This window comes from Eublepharis macularius, chromosome 18, assembly GCF_028583425.1.
Source record: "Eublepharis macularius isolate TG4126 chromosome 18, MPM_Emac_v1.0, whole genome shotgun sequence".
In the NCBI taxonomy this organism is placed as follows: domain Eukaryota; kingdom Metazoa; phylum Chordata; class Lepidosauria; order Squamata; family Eublepharidae; genus Eublepharis; species Eublepharis macularius.
Window position 1 is genome coordinate 8534803 of NC_072807.1, and position 23970 is coordinate 8558772.

Sequence of the window (23970 nt, forward strand, 5' to 3'; positions counted from 1 at the left end):
TGTATTTGGAATTTGTTATAAGATAGTTCTGTATTATTTTGCCGATACTATTTGGTCACAAGCAACCCTACAGCTCTTGTTTTTCAATAAACTTGTACTTAGTTGCACTTCCTGGATAGAAACTCCCTGGTGGCTGGAGATCTGGCAGAACCACAGCTGGTCTGCAGGCTACAGAGGTCAGTTCCCCTGTAGGAAACGGCTGATTTGGAGGTGGACTCTGCGGCATTATACCCTGCTGAGGTCCCTCCGCTCCCCAAACCCCGCCCTCTTCAGACTCTACCCCCCCCCCCCAAATTTCCAGGAATTTCCCATCTTGGAGCTGGCAACCCTAGCCTCCACTGGCAATCACAGACAAATGGGATTTCTTTTGGATTATTATATATGTATGTACGTGCCATCAAGATACAATTGACTGATGGTGATCCCACCAAGGGATTTTCAAGGCAAGTAAGGAGCAGAGGTGGTTTGCCGTTGCCTTCCCCTGCAGAGCAACCCCCGTCTTCCCTGGTGGTCTCCCATCCAAGTTCTGACTGGAACCAACCCCACTTAGCTTCTGAGATCTTATTAGCATTTGCCAAATTTCAGGTTTCTCCTGAACTGTATAGATAAATAGCAGGTAGCTGAAAGATTTAGATTTTTAATGGTGGCGGAGAGTGCCCTCAAGTCAAAGCTGACTTACAGTGACCCCTAGTGGGGTATTCATGGCAAGAGAGTAACAGCGGTGGTGTGCCATTGCCTGCCTCTGCAGCCCTGGTCTTCCTTGGAGGTCTCCCATCCAATTACTAACCAAGGCTGACCCTGCTTAGCTTCTGAGATCTGACCAAATCAGGCTCTCCTGGGCTATCCAGGTCAGGGTTAGATTTTTAATAAGATGTTTAATTTTTTAAAAAAGTACCTATGCTCTCCATCCAGGCAAATTCTTACTCATAAAACAGGTCTTTAAAGCAATCTATAGGGGAAGAACCTGTAACAAGATCTAATAGGAAGGTCATCTCCCCAAAGGGGAAAATATATATGGAGAAGACAGTGGGGGAGATGTTAAGTGGGAAGTGGAAAGCAGGGAGTAAGCAGCTCAACTGAGCAAACGAAGGCCGTTTTCACACATCCTGCTTTACTGCCAGAAGTAAATTGCATTTTAAGATGAATTGTTTGTCTTTCCTCTAAAACTATCTACATTGGAATCCCCCCTCCCTTACTGTTTTCCCAGTGACTCGTAGCAGTACTAGTTGTCCTTGGAGAAAGAACTACAGAAATGTATATAGCTGATTATTTTATTGTCAAGCCCAGCTCTTAGGGAGAATTTAGAACCATTTTTCTGTGACAGTTACCATAGAACCTTACAAGTATATTCCTGGGTTTTATATTTTTCCAGAAAGTGAAAATTTAGGGTAACCCTGTTAGTTCATCTGTAGCAGTAGAAAAGAGCAAGAGTCTAGTAGCACCTTTAAGACTAACAAAATTTGTGGTAGGGTGTGAGCTTTTGTGAGTCACAGAAGAAGTGAGCTGCAGTTCCCGAAAGCTCATGCCACAGTAAAATCACTGAGACAGAGTGATTAGATTCATTTACAGTTTACCCTGCCACAAATTTTGTTAGTCTTAAAGGTGCTACTGGACTCTTGCTCTTTTCTACTGCAACCTAAAATCCATTCCAGATCTTTATTTCTAAAAAGATGTGAGCACAAAAATGGCAAGATTGAAATTAAGTGGCATACAGTACATTTAAATCCTTAATCCTCTTTGAAAATCCCTTTACTCTGTTTTCCTACATGATTCTTAGCAATTGTTAAACAAGAGTAAGTATTTATTTATTTAGAAAATGTACTTGCCACCTCTCCAGACAGCCTGCTTGAGGTTAATAATTAAAAAAATCAGTGCAAAGGCATGGCCCTGCCCGGGGGGGGGGGGAGCGCATTTTCCAGCTCAGAATTCCTGCATTTTGCCCCACTGGATTCCAGCTCCCTGTTCAGTATCATCCCCAGCGTCTGGAACCTACAGATGGAGAAGGCAGTGGGGGAGATGTTGAGTGGGAAGTGGGAAGCAGGGAGTAAGCAGCTCAACTGAGCAAACGAAGGCCGTTTTCACACATCTTTACCCTCGCACAAAATCATGCAAAACTCACAGAACAATGGCGTCTTCATGGTGTGACATCGCGCCATGAAACAGAATCATGATGGGGTGACGTCAGAAATTACACCATGAAGACACTGTCATTCCATGAGTTTTGCACAATTTTGCATGAGAGTAAAGACGTGTGAAAATGACCAGAGTCTTCCATTTTAAGGCTGTGCCTGCCTCATGTTAGGGCACCGAGGCAGGTGTGTAACTTCTCAAGTGGTTGGTGTAAGGGATGAATTGATTTTCATAAAGACTTTGCAGTAAGGGCCAAATCTGAACCCCCTCCCCACCCAATCTGCTGAGTCCCAACATTTCAGGCCTTTTTTTATTTCCATGTTCTGAGGAACTTATCCAAAACTGTCAGAGATGTCAACAACGAGCATTGTCTTGGTGCATGCAAGTTATTTTCATGCAACAAAATCTTGTGGGCAGCTTCTCTGAGTAGAACTTGGCAGTTGGGGGATAGGATTCAAGGGAGCAAGTGAACACAGATAAGCAGTCCTGATACTAAAAAAATATTATATATAAATAGAAATTATATAGAAATTATATATTTGAGAACATGGATCAATGTACATAAATCTAAGGTATGGTTTGGGGACACTATGGCCACTTTTTTGTTGATATGCAGGGCTCTTTTGGTGGTGGCACTCACCTAGCACTAAGTACCAGTAGAGTTGCCAGCCACTGACCTGGGGTGGGAGATCCCACGCACTCACCTGCAGTCTCTGCTCTCACCTCTGCCTCTGGCCAGTCATTGGGGGTAGGGAGAAGCACATATGTTCCTTCACTCCCCAATTGTGCCGGAAAATGTCGTCATTTTCTAGTGCGACGGGGAAGTGCGGGAGTGGGCATAAATACATACATAAATTAAATTTGTGCATGTATGAGATCAGTACCCCAAAGCCCCCAATCCCCCTGCATCCCTGCTTTGGTCCCTGGAGGGCCTGGCAGCTCTAAGTACCAGCACCTTTTCCAAAGCCCTAAGGGGGGGAATTGATGGAAATCAGTAGCAGACGCCTCCCTTCTTTAAAACAACAAAAGCACTGCTGATTTGTCTACACTATAAATGTATACCAGTTTGATGTTGGCTTTATCAGACATGGATTCCCACACAGAACCTTGAGAGTTGTAGTCTGACGAGGTACTTTGACAGAGATCATTCTGTCCCTCTCCAAGAATCACAGTCCCCAGGTTTCCCTGGGGAGAAGGCATGGCTGTTATCCCATTCAGAGATTAGGGCACCTGAAGATCAAGTGTCCTATCTCCTCCTTTCCTTCTGTTTTAGCCTTCACAGCTTCTGACCCCAGCTATTCCTTGCAGCCATCTAGAAAACCACAGAAAGAGAAAGAGATGCAGTGAACCATCCAAACTGACTTTGATAGTCTCTCTACATAGACACCTTGACGCATATTCATCAAGTGTAGGGAGACGCAATGTTAGCCGGGAAGCATAGTTTAAAAAGGGAGCCAGTGGAGATTGCTCTTCAGAGGGTTTCTCAATTTCGTCTTCACCTCCCTGAAGGCTCTGTCAATTTTACCTCTCCAATCTAAAACTGTGTGGGATGGCAACCAGAGGGCAGCGAGGAATGGAAATGGGCTGGAGCTGCCTTCCGGAGTCAGGCTTGGACCTAGAGAGGTTATAATGAGCTGAAGTTTCCCTTCTGGCATTTCGCAGCCCCTTCACACAGCTCCAGTGAAGAGCAAAGCCTTTGCTGTGCTTCCAGCTCTGTCTTTTTAAACTACCCTTCCTGGCTAACATTGCATCTCCTGACACATGATCTTCACATGTCAGATGTCTCATGTAGAGGGACTCTGAGAGAGTCCTTCATTCAGGAGCAACAGCAGATGGTGCAGTCAAGCTCTGTGGAGATTAATGATACTTTTCAGGGCTGAGACATTCAACAGCTCTTTTATTCCAGCTACAGCTGTAAAAATTGTAAAAATGACACTGTTGGCAGCAGGGGTGGGGGTGGGGTTGGCTAACATACTTTTTAAAGAATCATCTTAGGTATAATGTCAACATTTGAACACTTTCAGATTTTTTAAATATGCATTTTAGGATGTTAAGAATAAGCACCCTAACCTAGGCTTTTGCAAAGGCAGAACTCCACCAAGTGAACACTGCTCGTCTTTGTGGTTTCATTATTTTAGACCAGCTGTTAGAATATCATTTTAACTGAGTGTGAAGATGAGGTGCTAGGGAGAGCGGACGCCTTCTCAGGACTGCTCATCTTGCCAGCGCAGCACATGACAGGCAGGCACAACCAGGGCATCTTCCGCTCCTCCTGGTGCTTGTTTCACGTGGTGCCCTAGAGAAATGAGCTTGGGCTCTCATTGCACCAACTAGGGAAGCTTCCAAATGCTGCAAGCTTGCTGGAACAATTCAAATATCCCAATTTCAAATTTTCTTTTCCTGTAAGCGAATCTCTGAATCTTGAGTCCTGTGCAATTATCAGTTTCCTGGCACAAAATTCTTCCAGTAAAAGATAGCATTTTTCAACATTTTTTGTGTGCCATTAAGTCAATATTATGCATCTATAGTATGTATAAATTGCATAACAATGCATGAAAGAATAAACCAATCCTCAATTCCAGCAACAGGACTCTCTGGACCAAAGCCCATCATAGTGACAATATGCGGAAACAAAAATAAACATGGTTGACTGTCACTAACACAAACATACACATAGAGCTGCAACTTGGGACATTTCACCTGACCAGGGAGCTTTTGGTTCCCTAGACCAGTCAACAGTTTGTCATCCCTTATAGCCACAGTCCGGTGTAAACACAGACGCAGGTGGATAAGAAGTTGTCGCCACCCCATGAGCTGGGCGATGGCTAGATCCCCAGCCCCTCCTCCCTACCTCCACTCACCTGAATGGCAGGAGGGAAAAGCAACTGGGGGGAGGCGTGTGTGTAAAGCACCTGTGCACTTCCATGTCACACCTGAAAATTACAAAAGACAAAAAAGGGTGGGGGGAAGATAGGGTCAGCAGTCCCCCCCCCCGGGGGCGGAGGATCCCTCACTCCCACCCTTCACCCCTGCCACTGCTTACCTGGCCAGTGGGGGTGGGGGAATGGGGGAACACGCCTCCCAGGACATGCTCCCAAGCGGCACGACGCACTCCTGCCCTCCATAGTGGACTGATTTGGGCCCCAAGTGGGCCAAATCGGGCCCATTTGGGGCCTAAATTGGCCTGCTGTGAAGTGCAGGAGCTCTTCAGGGCCCTCTTGCAGTGTTCCCATGTGCTGCAGTGGGCCAATTTCAGCCCCAAATGGGCTCAATTTGGCACGCTGAAGAGCACAGGAGCTCCTACACTTCACAGCAGGCCAATTTAAGCCACAAAGAGGCCCAATTCAGCACCATATGGACTGAAATCGGCCCACTGTGGAACACAGGAGTGCTCCTAGGGGCAGTACGAGGTCCTGTGTGATGACATCACTTCCCGGATGTAGCTTGGGAGCGTGTACTTTGCACATGTGTGATCATTGCAAGAAAAGTGGGTGCTGGATCTCCCACCTGGCAACCTTAGGGGAAGAAAACTTGACTCAAAATAATGAATTAAGAACCAAGAAGGTTAAACGAATTCAAATTAAAGTATTAAAGTAAAATATTAACATTGCTGAAGATAGGACATAAATATATATCCATATATAAAAATACATGTATTTATTACAAATTGGTTTAAAAACAAGAACAGGCCCAAATATAGCCTCAGTCCAGATTACAATCATATAGAAATCTCAAACAAAAATCTTATGCAACCCTGACCAAACGCATTTCGGCTATATGGCCTCCTTCAGTGGTCAAACATAGTAATTACACATTGGCTCAAGGCAATGCAATAATATTACACTTATTAATCAATATGGGACCAGATTGGAATAGTATTCTAATTAATATCAGTAAGTTAAGGCAGAGATGTACTTAAGAGGCCTCAACTGGAATCGCCTTCTGCCCTAGTCAGGTACACGGTGTCTTGAGGGGTAATCCCACTGCGCACCTTCCTTTTCTGGTCCAAAGAAAACCAATTCCAAGTGCAGGCTGGAGTAACTTAGTAGTATATACTATCCTTGGCCCTTTAATTTGGATTCATTTAATCTTCTACAGGTCACGCCTGGGGGTGGGGCATGGGTTTGAGGTGACTTTTAGCAAATCGCCCTCCGGTACACCCCACACCTTCCATATCATCCTAGAAAATGATGTCATTTTCCAGCATGGCAGATAAATCCCCTCTGCCCCCCAACCACCCACTCCCTGAATTTGCCCCTGGGGCCCTGTCACACCCAATGATGACAGAGGGGCTGGCAGTCATCTGCTGTTCCTCCTTCGTGGGGGCAGGATGTGGGAAGGAAGGCCAGGTGGGCTACTGTGACCTGGGCATGAATCCCAGCTATGGCTGAGGGGGAGCTGGCAGTCACCTGCTCTTTCTCCCTCCTTCATGGGGGCAGGGCAATTGGAAGCTGGTGGAGTGGTAGAAGGTAGGCTGGGTGAGCAGGTCACCTCCACTGCTCATTGTGCCACATACTGGCAAGCCTCTGGTGTCCTAGGCAATAGCCTCGGTCCGCCTAATGGCTGGGCTGGTTCTGTACACGCACCAACCTGTGTGCATATATATCTAGACACCGTGCACACTTGAATGTACTTTATAGAATGTGCAGGCCGAGGAACAGTAAGAGCTGGCTTTTATGGCTGCGTAGGAGCAGACGCCTGGACGCACCTGCAACTTGCCCTTCCCTGATGTTTGCCTGGGGGATTCATCCCACGGCCGCCATCAGCTCTCTGGATCGGTGAGAGAAAGGCCAGAGGCAGAAATTACATTGCTCAATGCTTATTGTGGAGTTTTCAGGAACAGGTAGATCACCACCTTTTTTAAAAATTAAAGGTTTTATATCATTAAAAAACAAATATACAAACATTACAATTTCACACCAATAAAACAAAAACAACAAGAATAACAAAACATACATAATACAAAAAACCCCAACAATAAAGGAAAAACAAACTATCTAAAGTTTCCAATTTTCTCCCAAACAAATATTCATTTTGTGTCAAATTTACACTTTCTCTAGGTAATGAGTAGAAGCTCCTTTTTTTCTAACGTCAAAGGAACAGGCAGAGCATCACCTGACATGCATAAGCACATCTGAGTTTTTGGCTGGATGTGATGTCCCATGATATCATTTCCAGTGTTTGCCCTACCCCTAAAGTTCCCTGGAGATGTTGGCCAGTGTCCCATCATTCCTACTCCATTCTCTTTCCCTTCACTGAGGCATTGGGGAGCAATGGCGAGCTTAATTTGACTCAGTGACTTGTAACAACTGGCCCAATTCTCTTAGGGGTACAAAAGGCCACTTTGGCTTGGAAGAACCTATGGTAGGTTGCAGGAGCAGAAGAGCCTGTTTGAAGTTGGCAGGAAAGGCAAAGGAGGAAGAGGAAGGCAAGCGCACAGGTGAGAAAGCAGCAGAGCCTCTGAAGGAAAGGAAAGGTGATGGTGGGGCTGAGGAGTGGAGGCTAAGGAAGTCTCAAGAGGAGGCCGAGATCTGAGGAAACGAGGAGCGAGAAAGGGCCTCTGGGAGAATACCTTCCACAGAGCCAGAAGTCAAGGGGAGGAGGTGTATAAAAAGGAAGGCAGATCTGAGGTATGACATTAGAGAAGTAAATGGCAAAATAGAGGGCCCAAAGTCTGTAGTCACATGTGTTTCAGTTGCTATCAACCTTTGTTCATTTTTGGATAGACTTGCCAATTTGTGCCTGGGAAATTTCTGGACATTTGTGGGTGGCACCTGTGCAGGGGAGAAGTGGTTTCACTTAGACTTTATGGTGTACCAGCATTGAGCAAGTTATTTTCTCCAGAAGAACTCATCTTCCTAGTCTGGAGATTTGTTATAATTCTGGGAGAACTCCAGGCCCAGCCTGCAGGTTGCCAATCCTATCTTCAGATCCTTCCAACATATTAATTACAGCTATTGCACCAAGACATAAAAACGGGCAGTTGTATCAAGTTTTTCTGTATTTTTCAAAGCCCCGCAGGTCCAATTTGCTTCCTCAAGCCTGGTTCATCCCAATATCAGACCTTGACCCTCAAAGGGGGCCTGTAGCTGAAAGCCCAAGGACCTTTACGGCACATGGCTGCAAATAATCAAAGCAAATTAGTTCAGCCACCTGCTTCAAGAAACTCCCCCCCGCCCCGCCCCTGCACACAGAGTCTAATTTCCTTTCGGCAAAACAGTGGTTCTAGGTATTCTGACAGGATGAAATTCCTTCCCAAACAAGCAGCTGTTGGAAGTATGAAAAGGTCCAGGTTATTCTCTAGAGAGAGTTCTGTTCCATGTTCCGTCACTTACTCAGAGGCAATTTTATTTGTTCTCACCTTTGATCAGAGACCTTCATGTGCACTCACACACCCACACCCAACTCTTACCAATGCTGCCATCATACAAATACTGCTGGATATGCACATCTTGGCCTCCTCCCCTGCACACTGGAGCCCTGTTTACAGGTTTAGGCAATGCACAAGGATTGTATGCTTCTTCACCGTAGCTTTTGAAGGGGTTTCTGAAAGCAGCCACATGGAGATCTCATTTATTCATTTATTTGTGGCATTTGTAGTCCACCTTTCTCACTGAGACACAAGGCGGATTACACGGTGTGAAATTAGTAAAGTCAATATCAATGACATAGGATAAATAAATGCAAGTTTACAAAGACATAGCATTCGCAAGAATCCAATACAGAGTTCAAATGTTGAAACAGAACATAAGCAATTCTAGGGCTGACATTAGACAACATGAAGCACAGGTAGCCCATAGGCGCACAAAACATCTGAGACCCCTCCCTACAATAGCCCTCCTATCTGAATAAAAAGCCTTTTTGAATAATTTAGTTTGCATAGTTTGTGGAAAGCCAGGAAAGTGGGGGCTCTCCTGACCTCCTCAGGCAGGCCATTCCACAGGGTAGGGTCCACCACAGAGAAAGCCCGTGTCACCATAGAGGAGAGGGAAGGACCCAATGCCAGGCAAGGTGGTCAAAATACCAGTGATCCTTTCATTCAGCCCAGAATAATTTCATTTATCCAATAGATCTGATTTTACAATCAGATGTTAACTTTGTCGTTGCAGAGGCCCAAACTGCAGGCAGTGCTGTGGAAATAAACTTGCCAGCAGCTTGTTCTGGATGTCGCTCAGGGTATGTTTTGAGCAAAAGAATTCATCAAGGGTTCCCAAATTCTTTACATGTTTGATACCATCATTTAGAGGGAAAGAGCAAATGCTGAGATTAGATAACGGGGTTGCTCAACACCACTGCAGAAAATCATTTGGTGCCTTCCCTGAAAGGAGGTAAGGCTTCCATCCAATCTGTATTTGCTAGCTCCAAATATTTATATCTGGGAAATTCATTGGCAACCTTTCCAATGGTTGCAAAAGTTTGGACAGAGCCATATTCCATTTTGCCTTTGTATGGTAAAGTTGAGGGAGTGACTTTTCCCCTCAACCAGCTAACTAAATGCCGCACGGTATCTTTTTTTTTTTAATTAAATATTTTCCCAAAAGAGATACATATTAACAAAGTTGTAAAATCTATCATACAAACATAACATTCCAAGTGAACAGTGTATACATTATCCCATAATAGGGAACTATGACCTTGTCTAATTACCAAATACAAACATAGGGCCCATCTATCTCAATTCAAATTGTGTTTACAATCAAAGTCAGAGGTTCATTAATAAATATAACAATTTCCTATAGATTGTATTGAGAGGGATAATATTTTGTTCAGCCATATATTTCAAAACAGGAAGCCAGGTGGATTCAAAATCAGATTGATAATCTTCATAGTCTGATAGTTTCAGATTAACATTTATTTTTTCCATAACAATCTGATCCCAAATTTTCCCGTGCCAGTCATCTAAAGTTAGCAGGTGGTTAGATTTCCACCGAGAAGAGATAGTTAACTGTGCAGCTCCCAGTAGAATAATAATAAGGTTCCATTTTTGTTTTGTTATTTTTAAATTTTGCCAGTAATGAAGTAGCATCGATTCTGGAGTAAACGGCAATGTTACTCATGATCATTGTGATTGTACTAGTTTATGCTGCTTGATATATTAATAATAAAAATAACATTTAATTTATATACTGCCCTTCAGGGCAACGTAACACCCACAACAGAGTGGTTTACAAAGTATGTTATTGTTATCCCCACAACAATCACCCTGCGAGGTGGGCGGGGGTTGAGAGAGCTCTGAGAGAGCTGTGACTGGCCCAAGGTCACCCATCTGGCTTCAAGAGGAGGAGTGGGGAATCAAATCCAGCTCTCCAGATTAGAGTCCCACTGCTCTTGACCACTACACCAAACTAGCTCTTTTTATTTATTTTATTATTCATTTTATTATGTTGTTTTTATTTATTTATTGGTGGGATGCAATCGTCTTGCCCTAATTTTCCCATGCCTTTCTCCTTAGGAGCACAAGGCTGGATTTTCTGCTCCTCCCGGTTATTCCCACAGCAACCCTGTAAGTTAAGTTCAGCAGCGAGAGAGGAGGGGGCACAAGTTCACACAGTGGCTGCGGGAGGATTTGGGCCGAGGAAGCTCTAGGAAGTGCTCTAACCATTGCCCCTCATGGGTCCCAGTCAGGGATCCAGTTGTACTGGGTTGCTGACTTTAACAGCTGCCCAATAGGTAGACATTCAAGTGAATCTGACTTCTGAATCTCTATGGTCACATCAAGCTGTCTTCTACCAAATCAGTCCCTTGATTGATCATCAGTACGGTCTGTTCAGATTGGCAGAAGTCTGAGGGCACAACCCGCCATGAAAGACGTCACTCAGCCTGAGGGCAAAACTAGTTGCCACAGTGTCCCTGGCGATGCCACCTCCAATTTGGAGCCGACTATGCCCCCTGGTGGCTGTTTCAGCACTTTAAAAAGTATGGGGAACAAGATCACCTGATCCTACTGCACTGCAGACCCAATCCTGACTGGCCCCTGACAGCAGGGCTGGATCTAGCGTGCCCGGTGCCGGGGACAATGCTTGTAGGTCCTCATGCGTGCGCGCGCTCCCGACGCGGCGTGATGATGTCATTTTGGTGCCGGAGGCAGCGTGCGGGGCTGGGAAGTCGCCCGTGCCATTCGTTTCTCCGCAGGCAAATGGCGCGGTCGGCTTTGCAGCCCCCCACGCTGTCTTTCGCCTGCCCCGTGGGACAGGGGGCGGCCGGCTGCCCCCTCTCCTGCAGGGCAAGCGAATGGCATGGGCGCCTGCGCTGCCCTTTGCCTGCCCTGCAGGACAGGGGGTGCACTGCAAGCCGGCCGCCCCCTGTTCCGCGGGGAAAGCAAAAGGCAGCGCGGCTGCCCATGCTGCCGCCTGCGCGCTCCGGCAGCTGGGAGCTGCTCCCGGCGCCCCCTGCCTGACGGCGCCCGAGGGCAGACTACCCCCCTGCCCCCCCCTAGATCCAGCCCTGCCTGACAGCATTTTTAAATGGCCCACATTCAGCTCTATGATAGCAGCGGCATTTACCAGGGAGATTGTGTAGTGCCTTCTTGTACCCTCAGGCGAAGATTTTTCACATCACCTTCTGCCAAGATGCCATGGCGTCTTGTATGCCAAGCAGAGGCTTTCCGACTGGGCCACAGCCCCTTTCAAATCACCAGGCGGGGAAAAGCTGCACCTGCTGAAATTTTTTCCCTCTAGCAGATCAATGTACAGAAAAAGACAGCTACACTGGTATGTCTCCTGTCATTGCTGGATGGAGAAAGTGAAAGTGAAATACAAGACAATTGAACTGCATTTTATTGTTTAAACATGACACTGTCAAGCTACAACTTACGCAGTGATCTTGCCCTCGCCTGGCATACATTGTACATCATCGTCTTGCCATGGCATTGCCCTCCTGGGCTATGGATCTCTGGCACACTTGGGCGCTGTGAGAAGTGTCTTGGAACCCTGTTTAAATGAGATTCTGGATGCCCAAAAGATTGACCAGTAAGATCTTCTTACGGGCCAGCATCACATTTCAACCAGGCCTCAGTTTGAATTCATGGCAACATACAGTTGTGGTCCACTTCAGCAAATATAAAGAATATTTTGGTTCTCTATGATCTGTTTTACTGGATTTCAGAACTCCAGTCTGAGGTGATCACCTTAGTCTTTTGATGTTTGGTGATTTAGTTCTTCAAGAGGAACTAAATCTCTAGGTGGGGAAAGTCTCCTCTGGCTGGGTGTTTTTCCTGTTACGCATCTGTGAAAGTTACAAGAACCAAAACAAAATTGGAACCAATATAGTGTTCATTTCTTTTGCACTATGGTGAAAGACAGTTGTCCAGTGTAGAGAATGAAATGACAAGGAATATGTATTTTTGGAGGATATAATAGAAGAACCCAGGGCTTTTTTTCAGCCGGAACGCCCGGGAATGGCATTCTGGCATTTTTTTAAAATACTGTTATGTGGGTATTTTAAAAATGGCTTCTTTTGGCCATTTTGGGCCTGTTTGGGCCCAGATCAGGCCCCAAACAGCCAGGATTGGGCGGGTAGTGGCTGGGCGAGGGGTGCTCCACCCGGCATCAGCTCAATCTGGGCTATTTCAGCCCTGAGCTGGGCCATTTTGTGCCCTTTTTGGCCATTTTGGGCCCATTTAGAAACCAAAATGGCCCGGATCAGGGCCAAAACGGCCAGAATCAGGCTAGTGCCAGGTGGGGGAGGGTTCCCCTGCCTGGCACTAGCCCGATCCAGGCTGTTTGGGCCCATTTTGGGCCCATTTAGGTTCCTCCACCTGGCACCAGCCCGATCCTGGCCATTTCAGTCCCAATCAGGGCCATTTCCGTGCCATTTTGGCTTTTGGGGGACAGTTTTGGGCCCATCTTAGGGCCTGGGTTGGGACCCAAATGGCCAGGATCAGGCTGGGGGAACCCTCCCCCACCTGACACCGGCCTGATCATGGCTGTTTTGGCCCTGATCCGGGCCGTTTTGGCACCGTTTTGGCCTTTTTGGGTCCCTTTCAGTCCCCAAACTGCCAGGATCAGGGCTGAAACATCCAGTGTCAGGCCTCTGCCTGGCAGGGAAACACTCCTCCACCTGGCAGTGGCCCGATCCTGGGCATTTTGGGCCCCTTTTGGACATTTTTGGTCCAATTCAGGCCCAAAATAACAACAACAACAACAACAATAACAACAACAACAACAACAACATTCGATTTATATACTGCTCTTCAGGACAACTTAATGCCCACTCAGAGCGGTTTACAAAGTGTTATTATTACCCCACAACAATCACCCTGTGAGGTGGGTGGGGCTAAGAGAGCTCCAGAGAACTGTGACTCGCCCAAGGTCACCCAGCTGGCTTTGTGGAGGAGTGAGGAATCAAACCCGGCTCTCCAGATTAGAGTCCCGTGCTCTTAACCACTACACCAAACTGGCCAGGATTGGGCCCCAAACGGCCAGCATTAGGCCCCTGCCAGGTGGGGAAGAATCTCACACTCGGCAGCAGCCTGATCCTGGTCATTTTAGGCCCCTTCAGCCATTTTGGGCCCAATTCGGACCCAAGATGGCCAGGATCAGTCCTGAAGTGGCCAGGATTAGGCCCAAAACGGCTAGGATTGGGTGTCTGCCGGGGCTGGGGCCCAATCCTGGCTTTTTTGGGCCCCTTTTGGCCATTTTGGGTCCAATTCAGGCCCAAAATGGCCAGGATTAGGCCCAAAACAGCTATGGTAGGGCTGCTGCCCAGCAGGGGAGTACTCTCCTGTGTGGCAGCAGCCTGTTCCAGGCCGTTCCAGGCCACTTTGGGCTCATTTGGGCCCAATTTGGGCCCAAAATGGCCCAGATTAGGCCATAAATGGTCAGGTTCAGGCTACTGCCAGGCAATGGAGTGCTCTCCTGTGTGGCAGCAGACTGTTCCAGGCTGATCCAGGCCTTTTGGGGCCCATTTTGGCCCAATTTGGGCCTGAAATGACCCACATCCGGCTACTGCCGGGTGAGGGAGCACTCCCCCGCGGTGGAGCAGCCTGTTCTGGGCTAAATTTTGCCTTATCCGGGCCGAGATAGACCCCTCCTCATTGCGCATGGGAGTGCTCCTGGGGCAGCCACAGCCTGCATGATCATGTCACTTCCCGGAAGTGATGTCATCATGCAGTCCCGGGAATGTGTGTGCGCTGTGCATGTTTTGACAGGCCCACCACCTCCTCCTGGGAGTTGTCCTGGGTGAGAGTTCCCCCACCTCTTTCCCCAGAAAAAAAGCCCTGGAAGTACCCCAGTAAAGCAGCAGATTTGACTTCCAGATATTGCAGTTCCACTGCGGTGGATAGTTTCTCCAAACCCACCTGCTTTCTGAGTCTACTTTCCATAGAGAAAATGGAACTCTTGCACAAGCTCATAAGGGTATAAGAAGGAGAAGATGCATCTCTTTGAATTCTCATTGTGGACAGCATCCACATTCACCCACTATATTAAAAGTGAAATGCCTTCATTGCCTGGATGCACATTCTGACATATTAAATGTATCTGAGTGACTCCATAGAATTTCCCTGGATATTCATGATTAATGGGTGGTAAAACAGAACATTTCCCAGGAATAGCAGGGCAGGTTTCACTCATCCCTAAAGAAAAGACTTTGCCTTCTGCTGTGGTCATAGCACTTTCCCCCAGTTCTCTTAGCAGAAACCAACAATACTCAAACTAATCCATTGCAGACAGTTACGTACCGTGTGCATTAAATAGCGGGATTTGACATTTATATACTTTAAGAGCTCCAAATTAGACTAGAATTAATGACTCACACTCTCTCTAGGTGAGGATTGGTGCTTTAAGTCTCCCTGTGATCTCCACTCCAGTCATTACTTTCCCGCTTATGTCAGGCACAATTTGTAATTGCATAGCTACTTAAAATACATTTTAATTGTTGCAAAGCAAAGCTCCCTGTATGCATGAGACCCTCTTAGACCTTTGCCCAGAATGACTGCTTCTGAAAGGAAAGACATCATTCATGACAGACCTCATTCAGGAAAATGCTTCCCAACAACAAAATGGTACTTTCTGCCATTTCTCTGAAGGGCCATTCATGCAGAAAAGACACAGGGGCTAGGGCTGCAACATTGTCAATGGCCGCGTATAAAGTGGCTCTCCTTTGGAGGTTTTTAAGCCAACACTAACTGACAGCAATGCTGATTCTGTGAACCTAGGCAGATCATGAAAGGGAGGGCAGGAAGGGTTACATCAGTGCTTAGTTCTCGTGGCCTCTTCTTACATGTCCAGGGTAATGCTGATCACCACTTTGAAGTCAGGTAGCAATTTCCCCCAGGCCAGTTTGGCTAGAGATCCTGACGATGTTTTGCCATCTTCTGGGCATGAAGCAGGGGTCACTGGGTGTGTGGGAGGGGAGGTAGTTGGGAATTTCCTGCATTGTGCAGGGGGTTGGACTAGATGACCCTGGAGATCCCTTCCAACCCTATGATTCTATGATTAGTAGAAAGTGGGAAAGCACAACCAGTTGACTTCTGAGTAGCCTCCTGCCTGCCTGATAGTCCACCACAATTCATGGAAATAAAGTGTATAGTATGGGAAGCAGAGCAGAAGCCATTATTGTGGATAGAAAGAAGGCAGAAGCCACTGGGAAATTCTCCTGCAAAGTCTGTTGAACTGAATAGATGCAGCACTAGGGCAGCTGTTTCAGGGAAATTGTTAGGGTGCCCTGGTTATTACAGAAACATGAACTGCACACGGGGGTTAAGAGAAATTCTCTTAGTGCCTCTTTACCCAGATTCTCCCTGAAACCCAACATTCCTTTTCTTTTCCTCACTTTTAGGAATTTGTAGTCAGTTTCTAATCAATTCATTTTTGGTCAAAGAGAAATTTGAAGATAGGAGGAGCAGGAAAGGAGGTTCTGTAAAATTTCAGAATTTCACTCTGTACATGCTCAGAGGCAGGCAATGTCTTCCCAAGCCTTTCTATCTTGTTGCTAGAGCATCACCCAGGGGTATATAATATAAAACAATTTCAAGGGCTGACATTTTAAAAAGTCTGCCTTGATTTCTCTTTGAAGAGAAATGAACAAAAAATGAAAGAGAAATGCTGATCTTAAAAGAGAAAAAAATTCAACAAGAGAAATCAGTGGCTGTATCTAAAAAAGTGAATTTTGGAAAAAGAAATTCCCCACCCCTAACAGCCCTAATTTCACATGACAAAGGATGGTTGATATGGCTAAAAGAGTAATGTTCCTGTTATAGCTAAACATGTTTTTTATATTTGCAGGCTTTATATGGGGTGAAATTAAACAAATGTGGGATGGCGGACTGCAGGATTATATTCATGACTGGTGGAACCTGATGGATTTTGTCATGAACTCCTTATACCTGGCAACCATTTCTTTGAAAATTGTTGCCTTTTCAAAGGTAATGCCATGTTGCTCATAAGCTCGACATGAGACATTCAGTCTCTGATGTGATTCTGTTTTGCCTTTGTTTCCCAAAATGTTTTGCCTTCGTAGTGCCCTTGTGGAACCATTGGCTCCAGTTTGCCATTAAAGTGTCCAGACTCCAGAAGCTCCATCTTGAGGATCCACAAAGTGAAGATGAGAAGGGATTTTCTTGAACAAAAATGATCAAACTTTTAATGAACATTTATTGTTGAATAACAATTGAGGAAGTACTTTGATGCATAGAATGCTCTTCGGTTAGTATTTGGAGTGTACAGTGATGTAATTTGTTTTTAACATGGGTAATCCTACACATACCAATGGCATCTGCTGTTGGGGTTGTGTCACTGCACAGAAGCAAGAAGGCCCATGGTTGTAGCTATGGTGTTAATTCAGGCATGCCATCGTGCCTCTGGTCCCATTGCTTGTCTTCTCCTCCATTCTGTAGACTGGAGGCAAAAGCACCCTGGCATACTAGAGTGGCAGTTATTTCATACTTTGATCCCATTTTATCTGCATGTAGAGCTTCATACTAGAAGTGAGCATGGACTGGAAATAGACCTAAATTTTACACAGACCAGCCCTGTTTGCTGGTTTACAAACCAGGGGTCATGGGACGCCCATTTTCCCTTGGAGCATGGTCTGTGAATAGAGATGGGCATGATCCAAAAAAAATTGCCAATCCAGCTGATCATGGATGGTGCCTGAGTGTCTGGCTTCCCGATCCGAGCACAATCCAGCCCCCCTCCCGATCGCTGGATCGTTGGCCGTGGCAGATCACGATCCGCTGAGTCACGATCGCGCGATCGCCATTATCGTGGGTTTTTTTGGATCGTAATGCGGATCGTGCCCATCTCTATCAGTGAAACTCCACAGACCACATACTGTTGGCCCGTGGTGTTTTCCCGGCCCATGCCTACCTCTACTCCATACAATCAACATCTGTGGACTTCTGAGGGCTGCAAAGAAAATTCCGATACAACTGGTAACGTTTTGTCTGGCAAGGAGTTGTATGCATCTCTATATTGCCGCTAAATTTGGCTAAAGTGAAATTTCAGTACAAACTTGGAATTCCAAGGGAAGCCCAAAGAATTAATATTAGACTGGCCCAAATTCTCAAGTGAGCAACACCCATTTGTACTCAATGGGAACAGGACTGGGCTTGGGGAGAGGGTCAAGGCTTGGCGGGGGAGGTCAAGTCTCTCCTAACTTCACTGATCCACAAACCTCCTCTCTCCACCTAGAAAGTACTTTTGCAGAAAGGATTGTTGATTACAGCACCTACCCTGCAGTGGTTCCATTCCAGCTGTTATTTGGGCTCCCAGTATGTCAGAATCCACAGAAGGCTGCATTCAGTAGCCTGTGCAAAATGGTTTGTTATTCAGAAAACAAGTCATGTCATGCTTAAATGCAAAGCAGCAGACTCTCTTGTATGGTCCCAGAAGTCATGCAATGCATTTGTGATGTCCAATTACTATTCATTTTCAACTACAATCATCCTGAAATTGCAATAAGCCCTGCCTTTCCATTCTGGCATGGGGACAAGGGGCAGAAACATGGTCTGCTATGACAGCCATGTGTTCCCAGTGAAAGGGATTTCTTTTCATGGAAGGGATTGACTGGCTTTACTATCCAAACTAAATTACAATAAGATTTTGTAGTTCCTAATTTTACCTTCATTTTCGTAGCTGATATAAATAACCTCAAGTTCAATTTCACAGCTTTGTGATAATTTTCAAGTAATCTGCTTTGGGGATTGTAGAGCTGGACTTTGTTAATTAGCAAGTAGGGGTGTGCAACTAGAAAAAAATTTCATTGTAGTTTCATATCTGGGGCTGTTTACCATGATTGGGTGGTTTTTGAATGGGCCATTGCTGGATCAGGATCAAAATTAATTAGTTTTTTTTCTATTCTCTCTTTTTTAATTTAAATTTTATTAACAGACTATAAACATACATGAAAAACATACCCACTCAAAAAATACAGGATACAAATAAAAACACTGGTATCTCTACCAACCGTATCACTGATCCAAGACCTCCCATCCCATCTCCACCAATACGCAAAGTCCCATATCATCAGCTCATAATATCAATACCACCTCCAGTTACATAATTGCTAATTCCATTCCTTGTATTGCTCCTGACCATAAAAGATCTATGCTACAAATATCTCTGTTTTTCTGATATGCAGTTGCCACAAACCCACATCCAACTCAGGCTTAGGCTGACCTTCCTCTACCCTGAAGTAAAACTTCTCCTCTTTAAGCCTATGAAGCTGTATACTGGGCTGGGCAGTCTCTGGTAGTGTGGTTGATGTTAAGCTTCGACTTTCCTTCTTGTCCCACCCTTATTAAAAATGGTTACCCAGCCAAGTCTTAATAGAGGACCGATCAGGGGTTTGCACTTCCTTTTAGCAGAAACAGGCACACAAGCCTTGGGGAGGTTCAAAAGGTAACAGAAGGTTTATTTACAGAAGGTTAAAGTCAAAAGGCAGGTAGGCAGGTGTTTGAACTTAAGTAACAGAAAGGTTTTTATACAGCAACTTCACTGGTGTGAGGCACAAAACACTTGGTTTAACACTAGGTTGCTGGCTTCTTTCAGAGGTTGACACTGCTTCACAGATGTTACACTTTATGTACTCAAACACAAACACAGCACGACTTTCCCTCCTTTCCAGACTTAAGGGTGCTCCACTGAGACAAACCCTTCCTAGATACTGGGCAGGCGTTATAGTTATGAGCTATAACCCTGTTCCTGGCACTGAAGGGGAGACTCCTCTCTACCCACTTCCTTGGCCCTCTATAACGCCCAGATCTCTTGAGTCTAAGTAGGAGTTAGTGCTGGTCTTTCCCACTTTAGTCCTGGACTAAAAGTGTTTCACAAACATTATTTCCTCTCACAGAGGATTCTCTGGCTGACCCTCTCTGGTCAAAAGCCAGGCTCCCACTCCCTCTCACTCTCTTGTTTACTCTCCAACTCCAACTGCCAGCTTCCCCAACATTCCATCCCCAACTGCCATTTCAGGCTAGCCATATTTGGGGGGGGGGGGGAGGAAGGGAACATGTCAGTCATAGCTCACTGACTGGAAATCTCAGCATCTGAAGCTGAGTCCGTCACAGCAGTTAATATCACTAAGGTATAGGTCTTTATTTTCAACAACCAATCTTGTAGTTTAGGGGTATTTTTTTGTTTCCATTGTCTTGCAAAAACCATTCTGGCAGCTGTAATCATATGTAAGGCAATTATTTGCTGATCTCTAGATAAATTAGGTAAATAGTTCAGCAGTAATATCTCTGGTTTCAGAGGGATTTGTTCTTCTAATTCGATTGCTATAAATTTTCCTACTTGCTGCCAAAAGCTGGAGGCCCATATACATGTCCACCACATATGAAAGAGGTCTGCTCTGTCTTCATTACAGAACCAGCCTGTCCTTGTTTTGGTCTTATACATCTTTTTTTTTCTTTTCTATTCTCATGATTTTTCTGGCCGGACTTTTCAATCGGGAAGAGGAGGGGAGACCAATTGGAGGCTCTGGAGCAGCTGATTTTACACTTAATAGCACCAATAATGCTCATACCATAGTTCTCCCTCTAATCTAAATCCCTCCTAAATGTCAAGCAGATTGCACAAAGATGGTCCATTTTACAGACTCCTAAGTATATTGCAAAAGCCAATAAGGATAATAGCGGAAAGTGCTGGAAATGTCAAAATATGGACGCAACATGGTGGACATGCAAGAAAGCAAGGAAATATTGGATAGAAATATGTAAAGATATGCAAAAGATATTAAAATTTTGCTTTGCGTTGAACTCTAAAAATATATTAATATTAATATTAATATTAATATTAATATTAATATTAATATTAATATTAATATTAATATTAATATTAATATTAATATTAATATTAATATTAATATTAATATTAATATTAATATTAATATTAATATTAATATTAATATTAATATTAATATTAATATTAATATTAATATTAATATTAATATTAATATTAATATTAATATCATAAAATACACTGCTGTCAGTCCCTGGCAGGTAGATCCCTTAAGCCCACCTGTAGTGAATACATGTCGGTTACATAAGAAGTAGCTTTATTAGAATCCGTACAGTTCAGGTCTGCACTCCATCATGGAGTTTGACAGAAATGGCAATTCAAATCAAGCAATCTCTATTATGCTTTACTTTTTCTCGCACTTCAAACAGTTAGTTTTGGCGTGCAAGCTTACACAAATTCTGTGAGAATCAACTTAGTTTTGACTATGAATCAGATAGACAACAACTTATTCCCATCAGCTGGGGAGAGTAGCTGAAACTAGCATTTAGATACTTCAAGGTTACAGCTAACAGAAACTCGCATATTTCTCTAAGATAACTGAGAGGCCTTTGCTTAGGTCAGTAACATCTGTACTACATTTATGCAGGAAGAGAGAGAGAGACATAGAGTGCATATTAATTAATACACATTAATACAGTAGCATGGCTTTAGCATAATGTCAGCATTAATAAACAATAACTGTCAGCAATACAATCATGGCATGTATGTAGACAGACAGACATGACATTCTGCCCCCTCAAAGAGCTTCTCCTCTTTTCAAAGGGGTCCAGGTTTTTCAGGATACAGTTCATGGAATTTCTTTATGAGTCTGGGAACATTTATGTTGGAGCTTTCCACCCATTCTTGGAAACTAGGGTCAAAGAACTTCCAATGCACTAGGTAATAAATTTTATTGTATTTCAGCTTTGAGTCCAGAATACTTTCTATTTCATGATGCACTTGTCCATCCACTAGGATAGGATGGGGGGCTCCAGGATGCCACTTGTCTGGAGGGAGAGCTTTCTTTAGAAGGCTGGAGTGAAACACTGGGTGGGTTTGATGTAAGTTCTTTGGTAGTTCCACTTCCACAGTCACTTCATTGATAACTTTTTTAACAGGAAATGGCCCTAAGACTTTCCACCCGAGTTTTTTTTACTGGGTTGCTCCCCTCAGAGGTGCTGAGTAGAGATGTACACATAGTCTCCTTTCTGCAGTTTCCATTGTGGAGACTGTTTCTTGTCAGTAAATTTTTTATAATCCTCTTTGGCTTTGTTTAAAGCCTTTGTAATGATTTCCCATTGGGCTGTTAAGGTAGTCTTAAGGTCTTCTGGTTGCTGGGAAGTTGGGGTCTTAAGGTCAAACTACACGTGACGAATGACACTTGAATGGCAAGTGTATTCCTCCCTGTTCGCTTGCCCTCCACTTGCTCTCCACTCGATCCACTTGCTGTTCAAGTGTCATTCGTCACTTGTAGCTTGGCCCTTAGTAAAAGGTATTGCAGTCCGCATGTGTTATCATGAAGAGAGAGGCATCTGTGGAACTGTGTACTGAGTTGTATATGCATATTCAGCGGAAGGCAGAAAATCGATCCAATTATCTTGCTGATAATTAATGTAACACCTTAAGAATTATTCTAACACTTGATTAGTTCTTTCTGTTTGTCCATCCCTTGCTCAATTCCTGCTAATTTGAGTAGCTCCTGCCAGAAGTTGGCAACGAACTATAGTGTGTGGTCGGAAATGACCTTATTTGGAAATGAATGCAGTCTGACAACGTGCTGCATAAATAAAGTAGCCAGTTTCTTAGTGGTGGGAACAGTGGTGCAGAGTATGAAATGAGCCTGTTTGGAAAATAAATCCACAATCACCAAGATTACAGAGTTCCCCTTAGCAGAGCAGAGACTCACATATTTCCGACAACTGCAAACTATTTAAATATATGGTGACAGTGGCAAGAGTAGTATATGCAGCAAAATGAAAGGCAGAATGCTGCCCAGACTTAACAGAACAGATGAATAAGCTATACGAGTATGCATCAAAATTAACGTCTGATATATACAATAGGCCAATCCTAGAACGAAAGGAAAAATTGAAAGCTTTTTTTAATTATGTAGCTGAAAACTAGGAACAGCTCAGAACAATTATCAGTAAAGGGGTTAGTTATTAAATCTGTAACTCAAAATGCTGGATATAAAATCTTGAATATAAAAGTATTTTAATATAAGCAAGTATTATTGTATCTCACAGAAAGTGTTTAAAACAATTTTTTTAAATGTACAAACCCTAAAGTAGTTCTCTCGCTGCACAGCCATACTAAGTTCTCTCTATTAATTCCTAAAGGGACCATTAAGCAGCAGGCAGCAAGAGAGTTCCTGCCAGCCCCCAGCATTTTAAAAAACAAAGCCATGTGTCTGTGTTAATTTCATTTCCCTACTCTTACAGTAACTAACCATTTTTTTAAAACAAATTACCTTTCCACTGAAAACACTGCCTTTTCCTTCCTTCCTTCCTGTGGTTTGTTTCCTTTCAGGAAGCGAGGAAGGCTTCTGCTGCGCCCCACCCGCCCAGCCACGGTTGCACTTCCATTATTTCCTATGGGGGACTTCCAGGAGACTGGAGTGATTGTTTTTCACTCAAACATCACCAAAAGTGTGGCAGAGTATCTTCTGGCTGTCCTTCAAAGGACCTCCAAGCAAATTGGGCAAAACATCTGAATTCTCTAGCACCTGAGCCAGCCAAGGCTTTTCTACTTTCACACGTTAAAGAAGTCTCACCCCAGCCCAGGGAGAAAGGGGAAGGTGGGGAGGAGAACGGCAGCTCTCTTTGGGATTGGCTGGGTGTGCTCTTTGCTCCTCCCTTGGAATGGAGGAATTCTATACAGATTCAAAGTGAAATGCAAACTCATGCTGCTTTGAGAGCAAAAGCTGGAACGAGGGTTGCCAGGTCCCCTTACAGACCCGGCAGAAGGCTGGCGACCTGGCACTTACCTTTCTAAGGCTCCGTCATGCTTCACTTGTGCTCAAAGTGCATGCAACTTCGCACCTGCACAATGACATCACTTCTGGTGACGTCACCTCCAGGGGACGTCATCGCGTGTGTGCAGGAACACGCATGCACTTCTCAACGAGCCAATATGGGCCTCAAATGAGCCCACTTTGTGTGCGCACACTCTCAGGGTGGTGCAATGACATCACTCCCAGGAGTGACGTTGAAGCACCACCACCGGGAGTGCGCCTGGGAGGCCCATTCCCATACCCTTCTTCCCCACCGGCCAGGTGAGTGGGGAGGTGGAGGCTAAAAGTGGGGGAATCCCCCTGGGAATGGGATCCCTAGCTGGAATTTACCCCCCCAAAAATGGATTTCGTAAAGGAGGGGTTTTGTGACTACCAAGCAGCCAAGAATAGCTTTTCCATTCTGAAGATTCACAAGTAAGACCGGGAAACAGTTTATTCTCATGATTTTTATGGTTCGTGATTTTCATCATGCATACCCCTACTAGCAAGTTTACTGCTTTGTTTCTGTGTCAAAATATGGCATTCAAGGCCACTTGCAAATCCATAACAGCAAAACAATAAGATAAGCATGAAAATGGCAGCAATGTAACAATAAAAAGAAACCAA

General features: G+C 44.7%; 1 protein-coding gene across 4 annotated transcripts in view; it reads left to right on the top strand.

Annotated features, from left to right (window-relative positions):
- Positions 1 to 23970, top strand: part of TRPC4 (transient receptor potential cation channel subfamily C member 4) — a 103103-nt gene that overhangs the window by 54899 nt on the left and 24234 nt on the right. For all 4 annotated transcript variants that reach the window (XM_055002611.1, XM_055002612.1, XM_055002613.1 and 1 more), the window contains one exon: positions 16356 to 16495. In XM_055002611.1, the coding sequence (XP_054858586.1) occupies positions 16356 to 16495 (140 nt within the window). The remainder of the gene's footprint in view (positions 1 to 16355; positions 16496 to 23970) is intronic.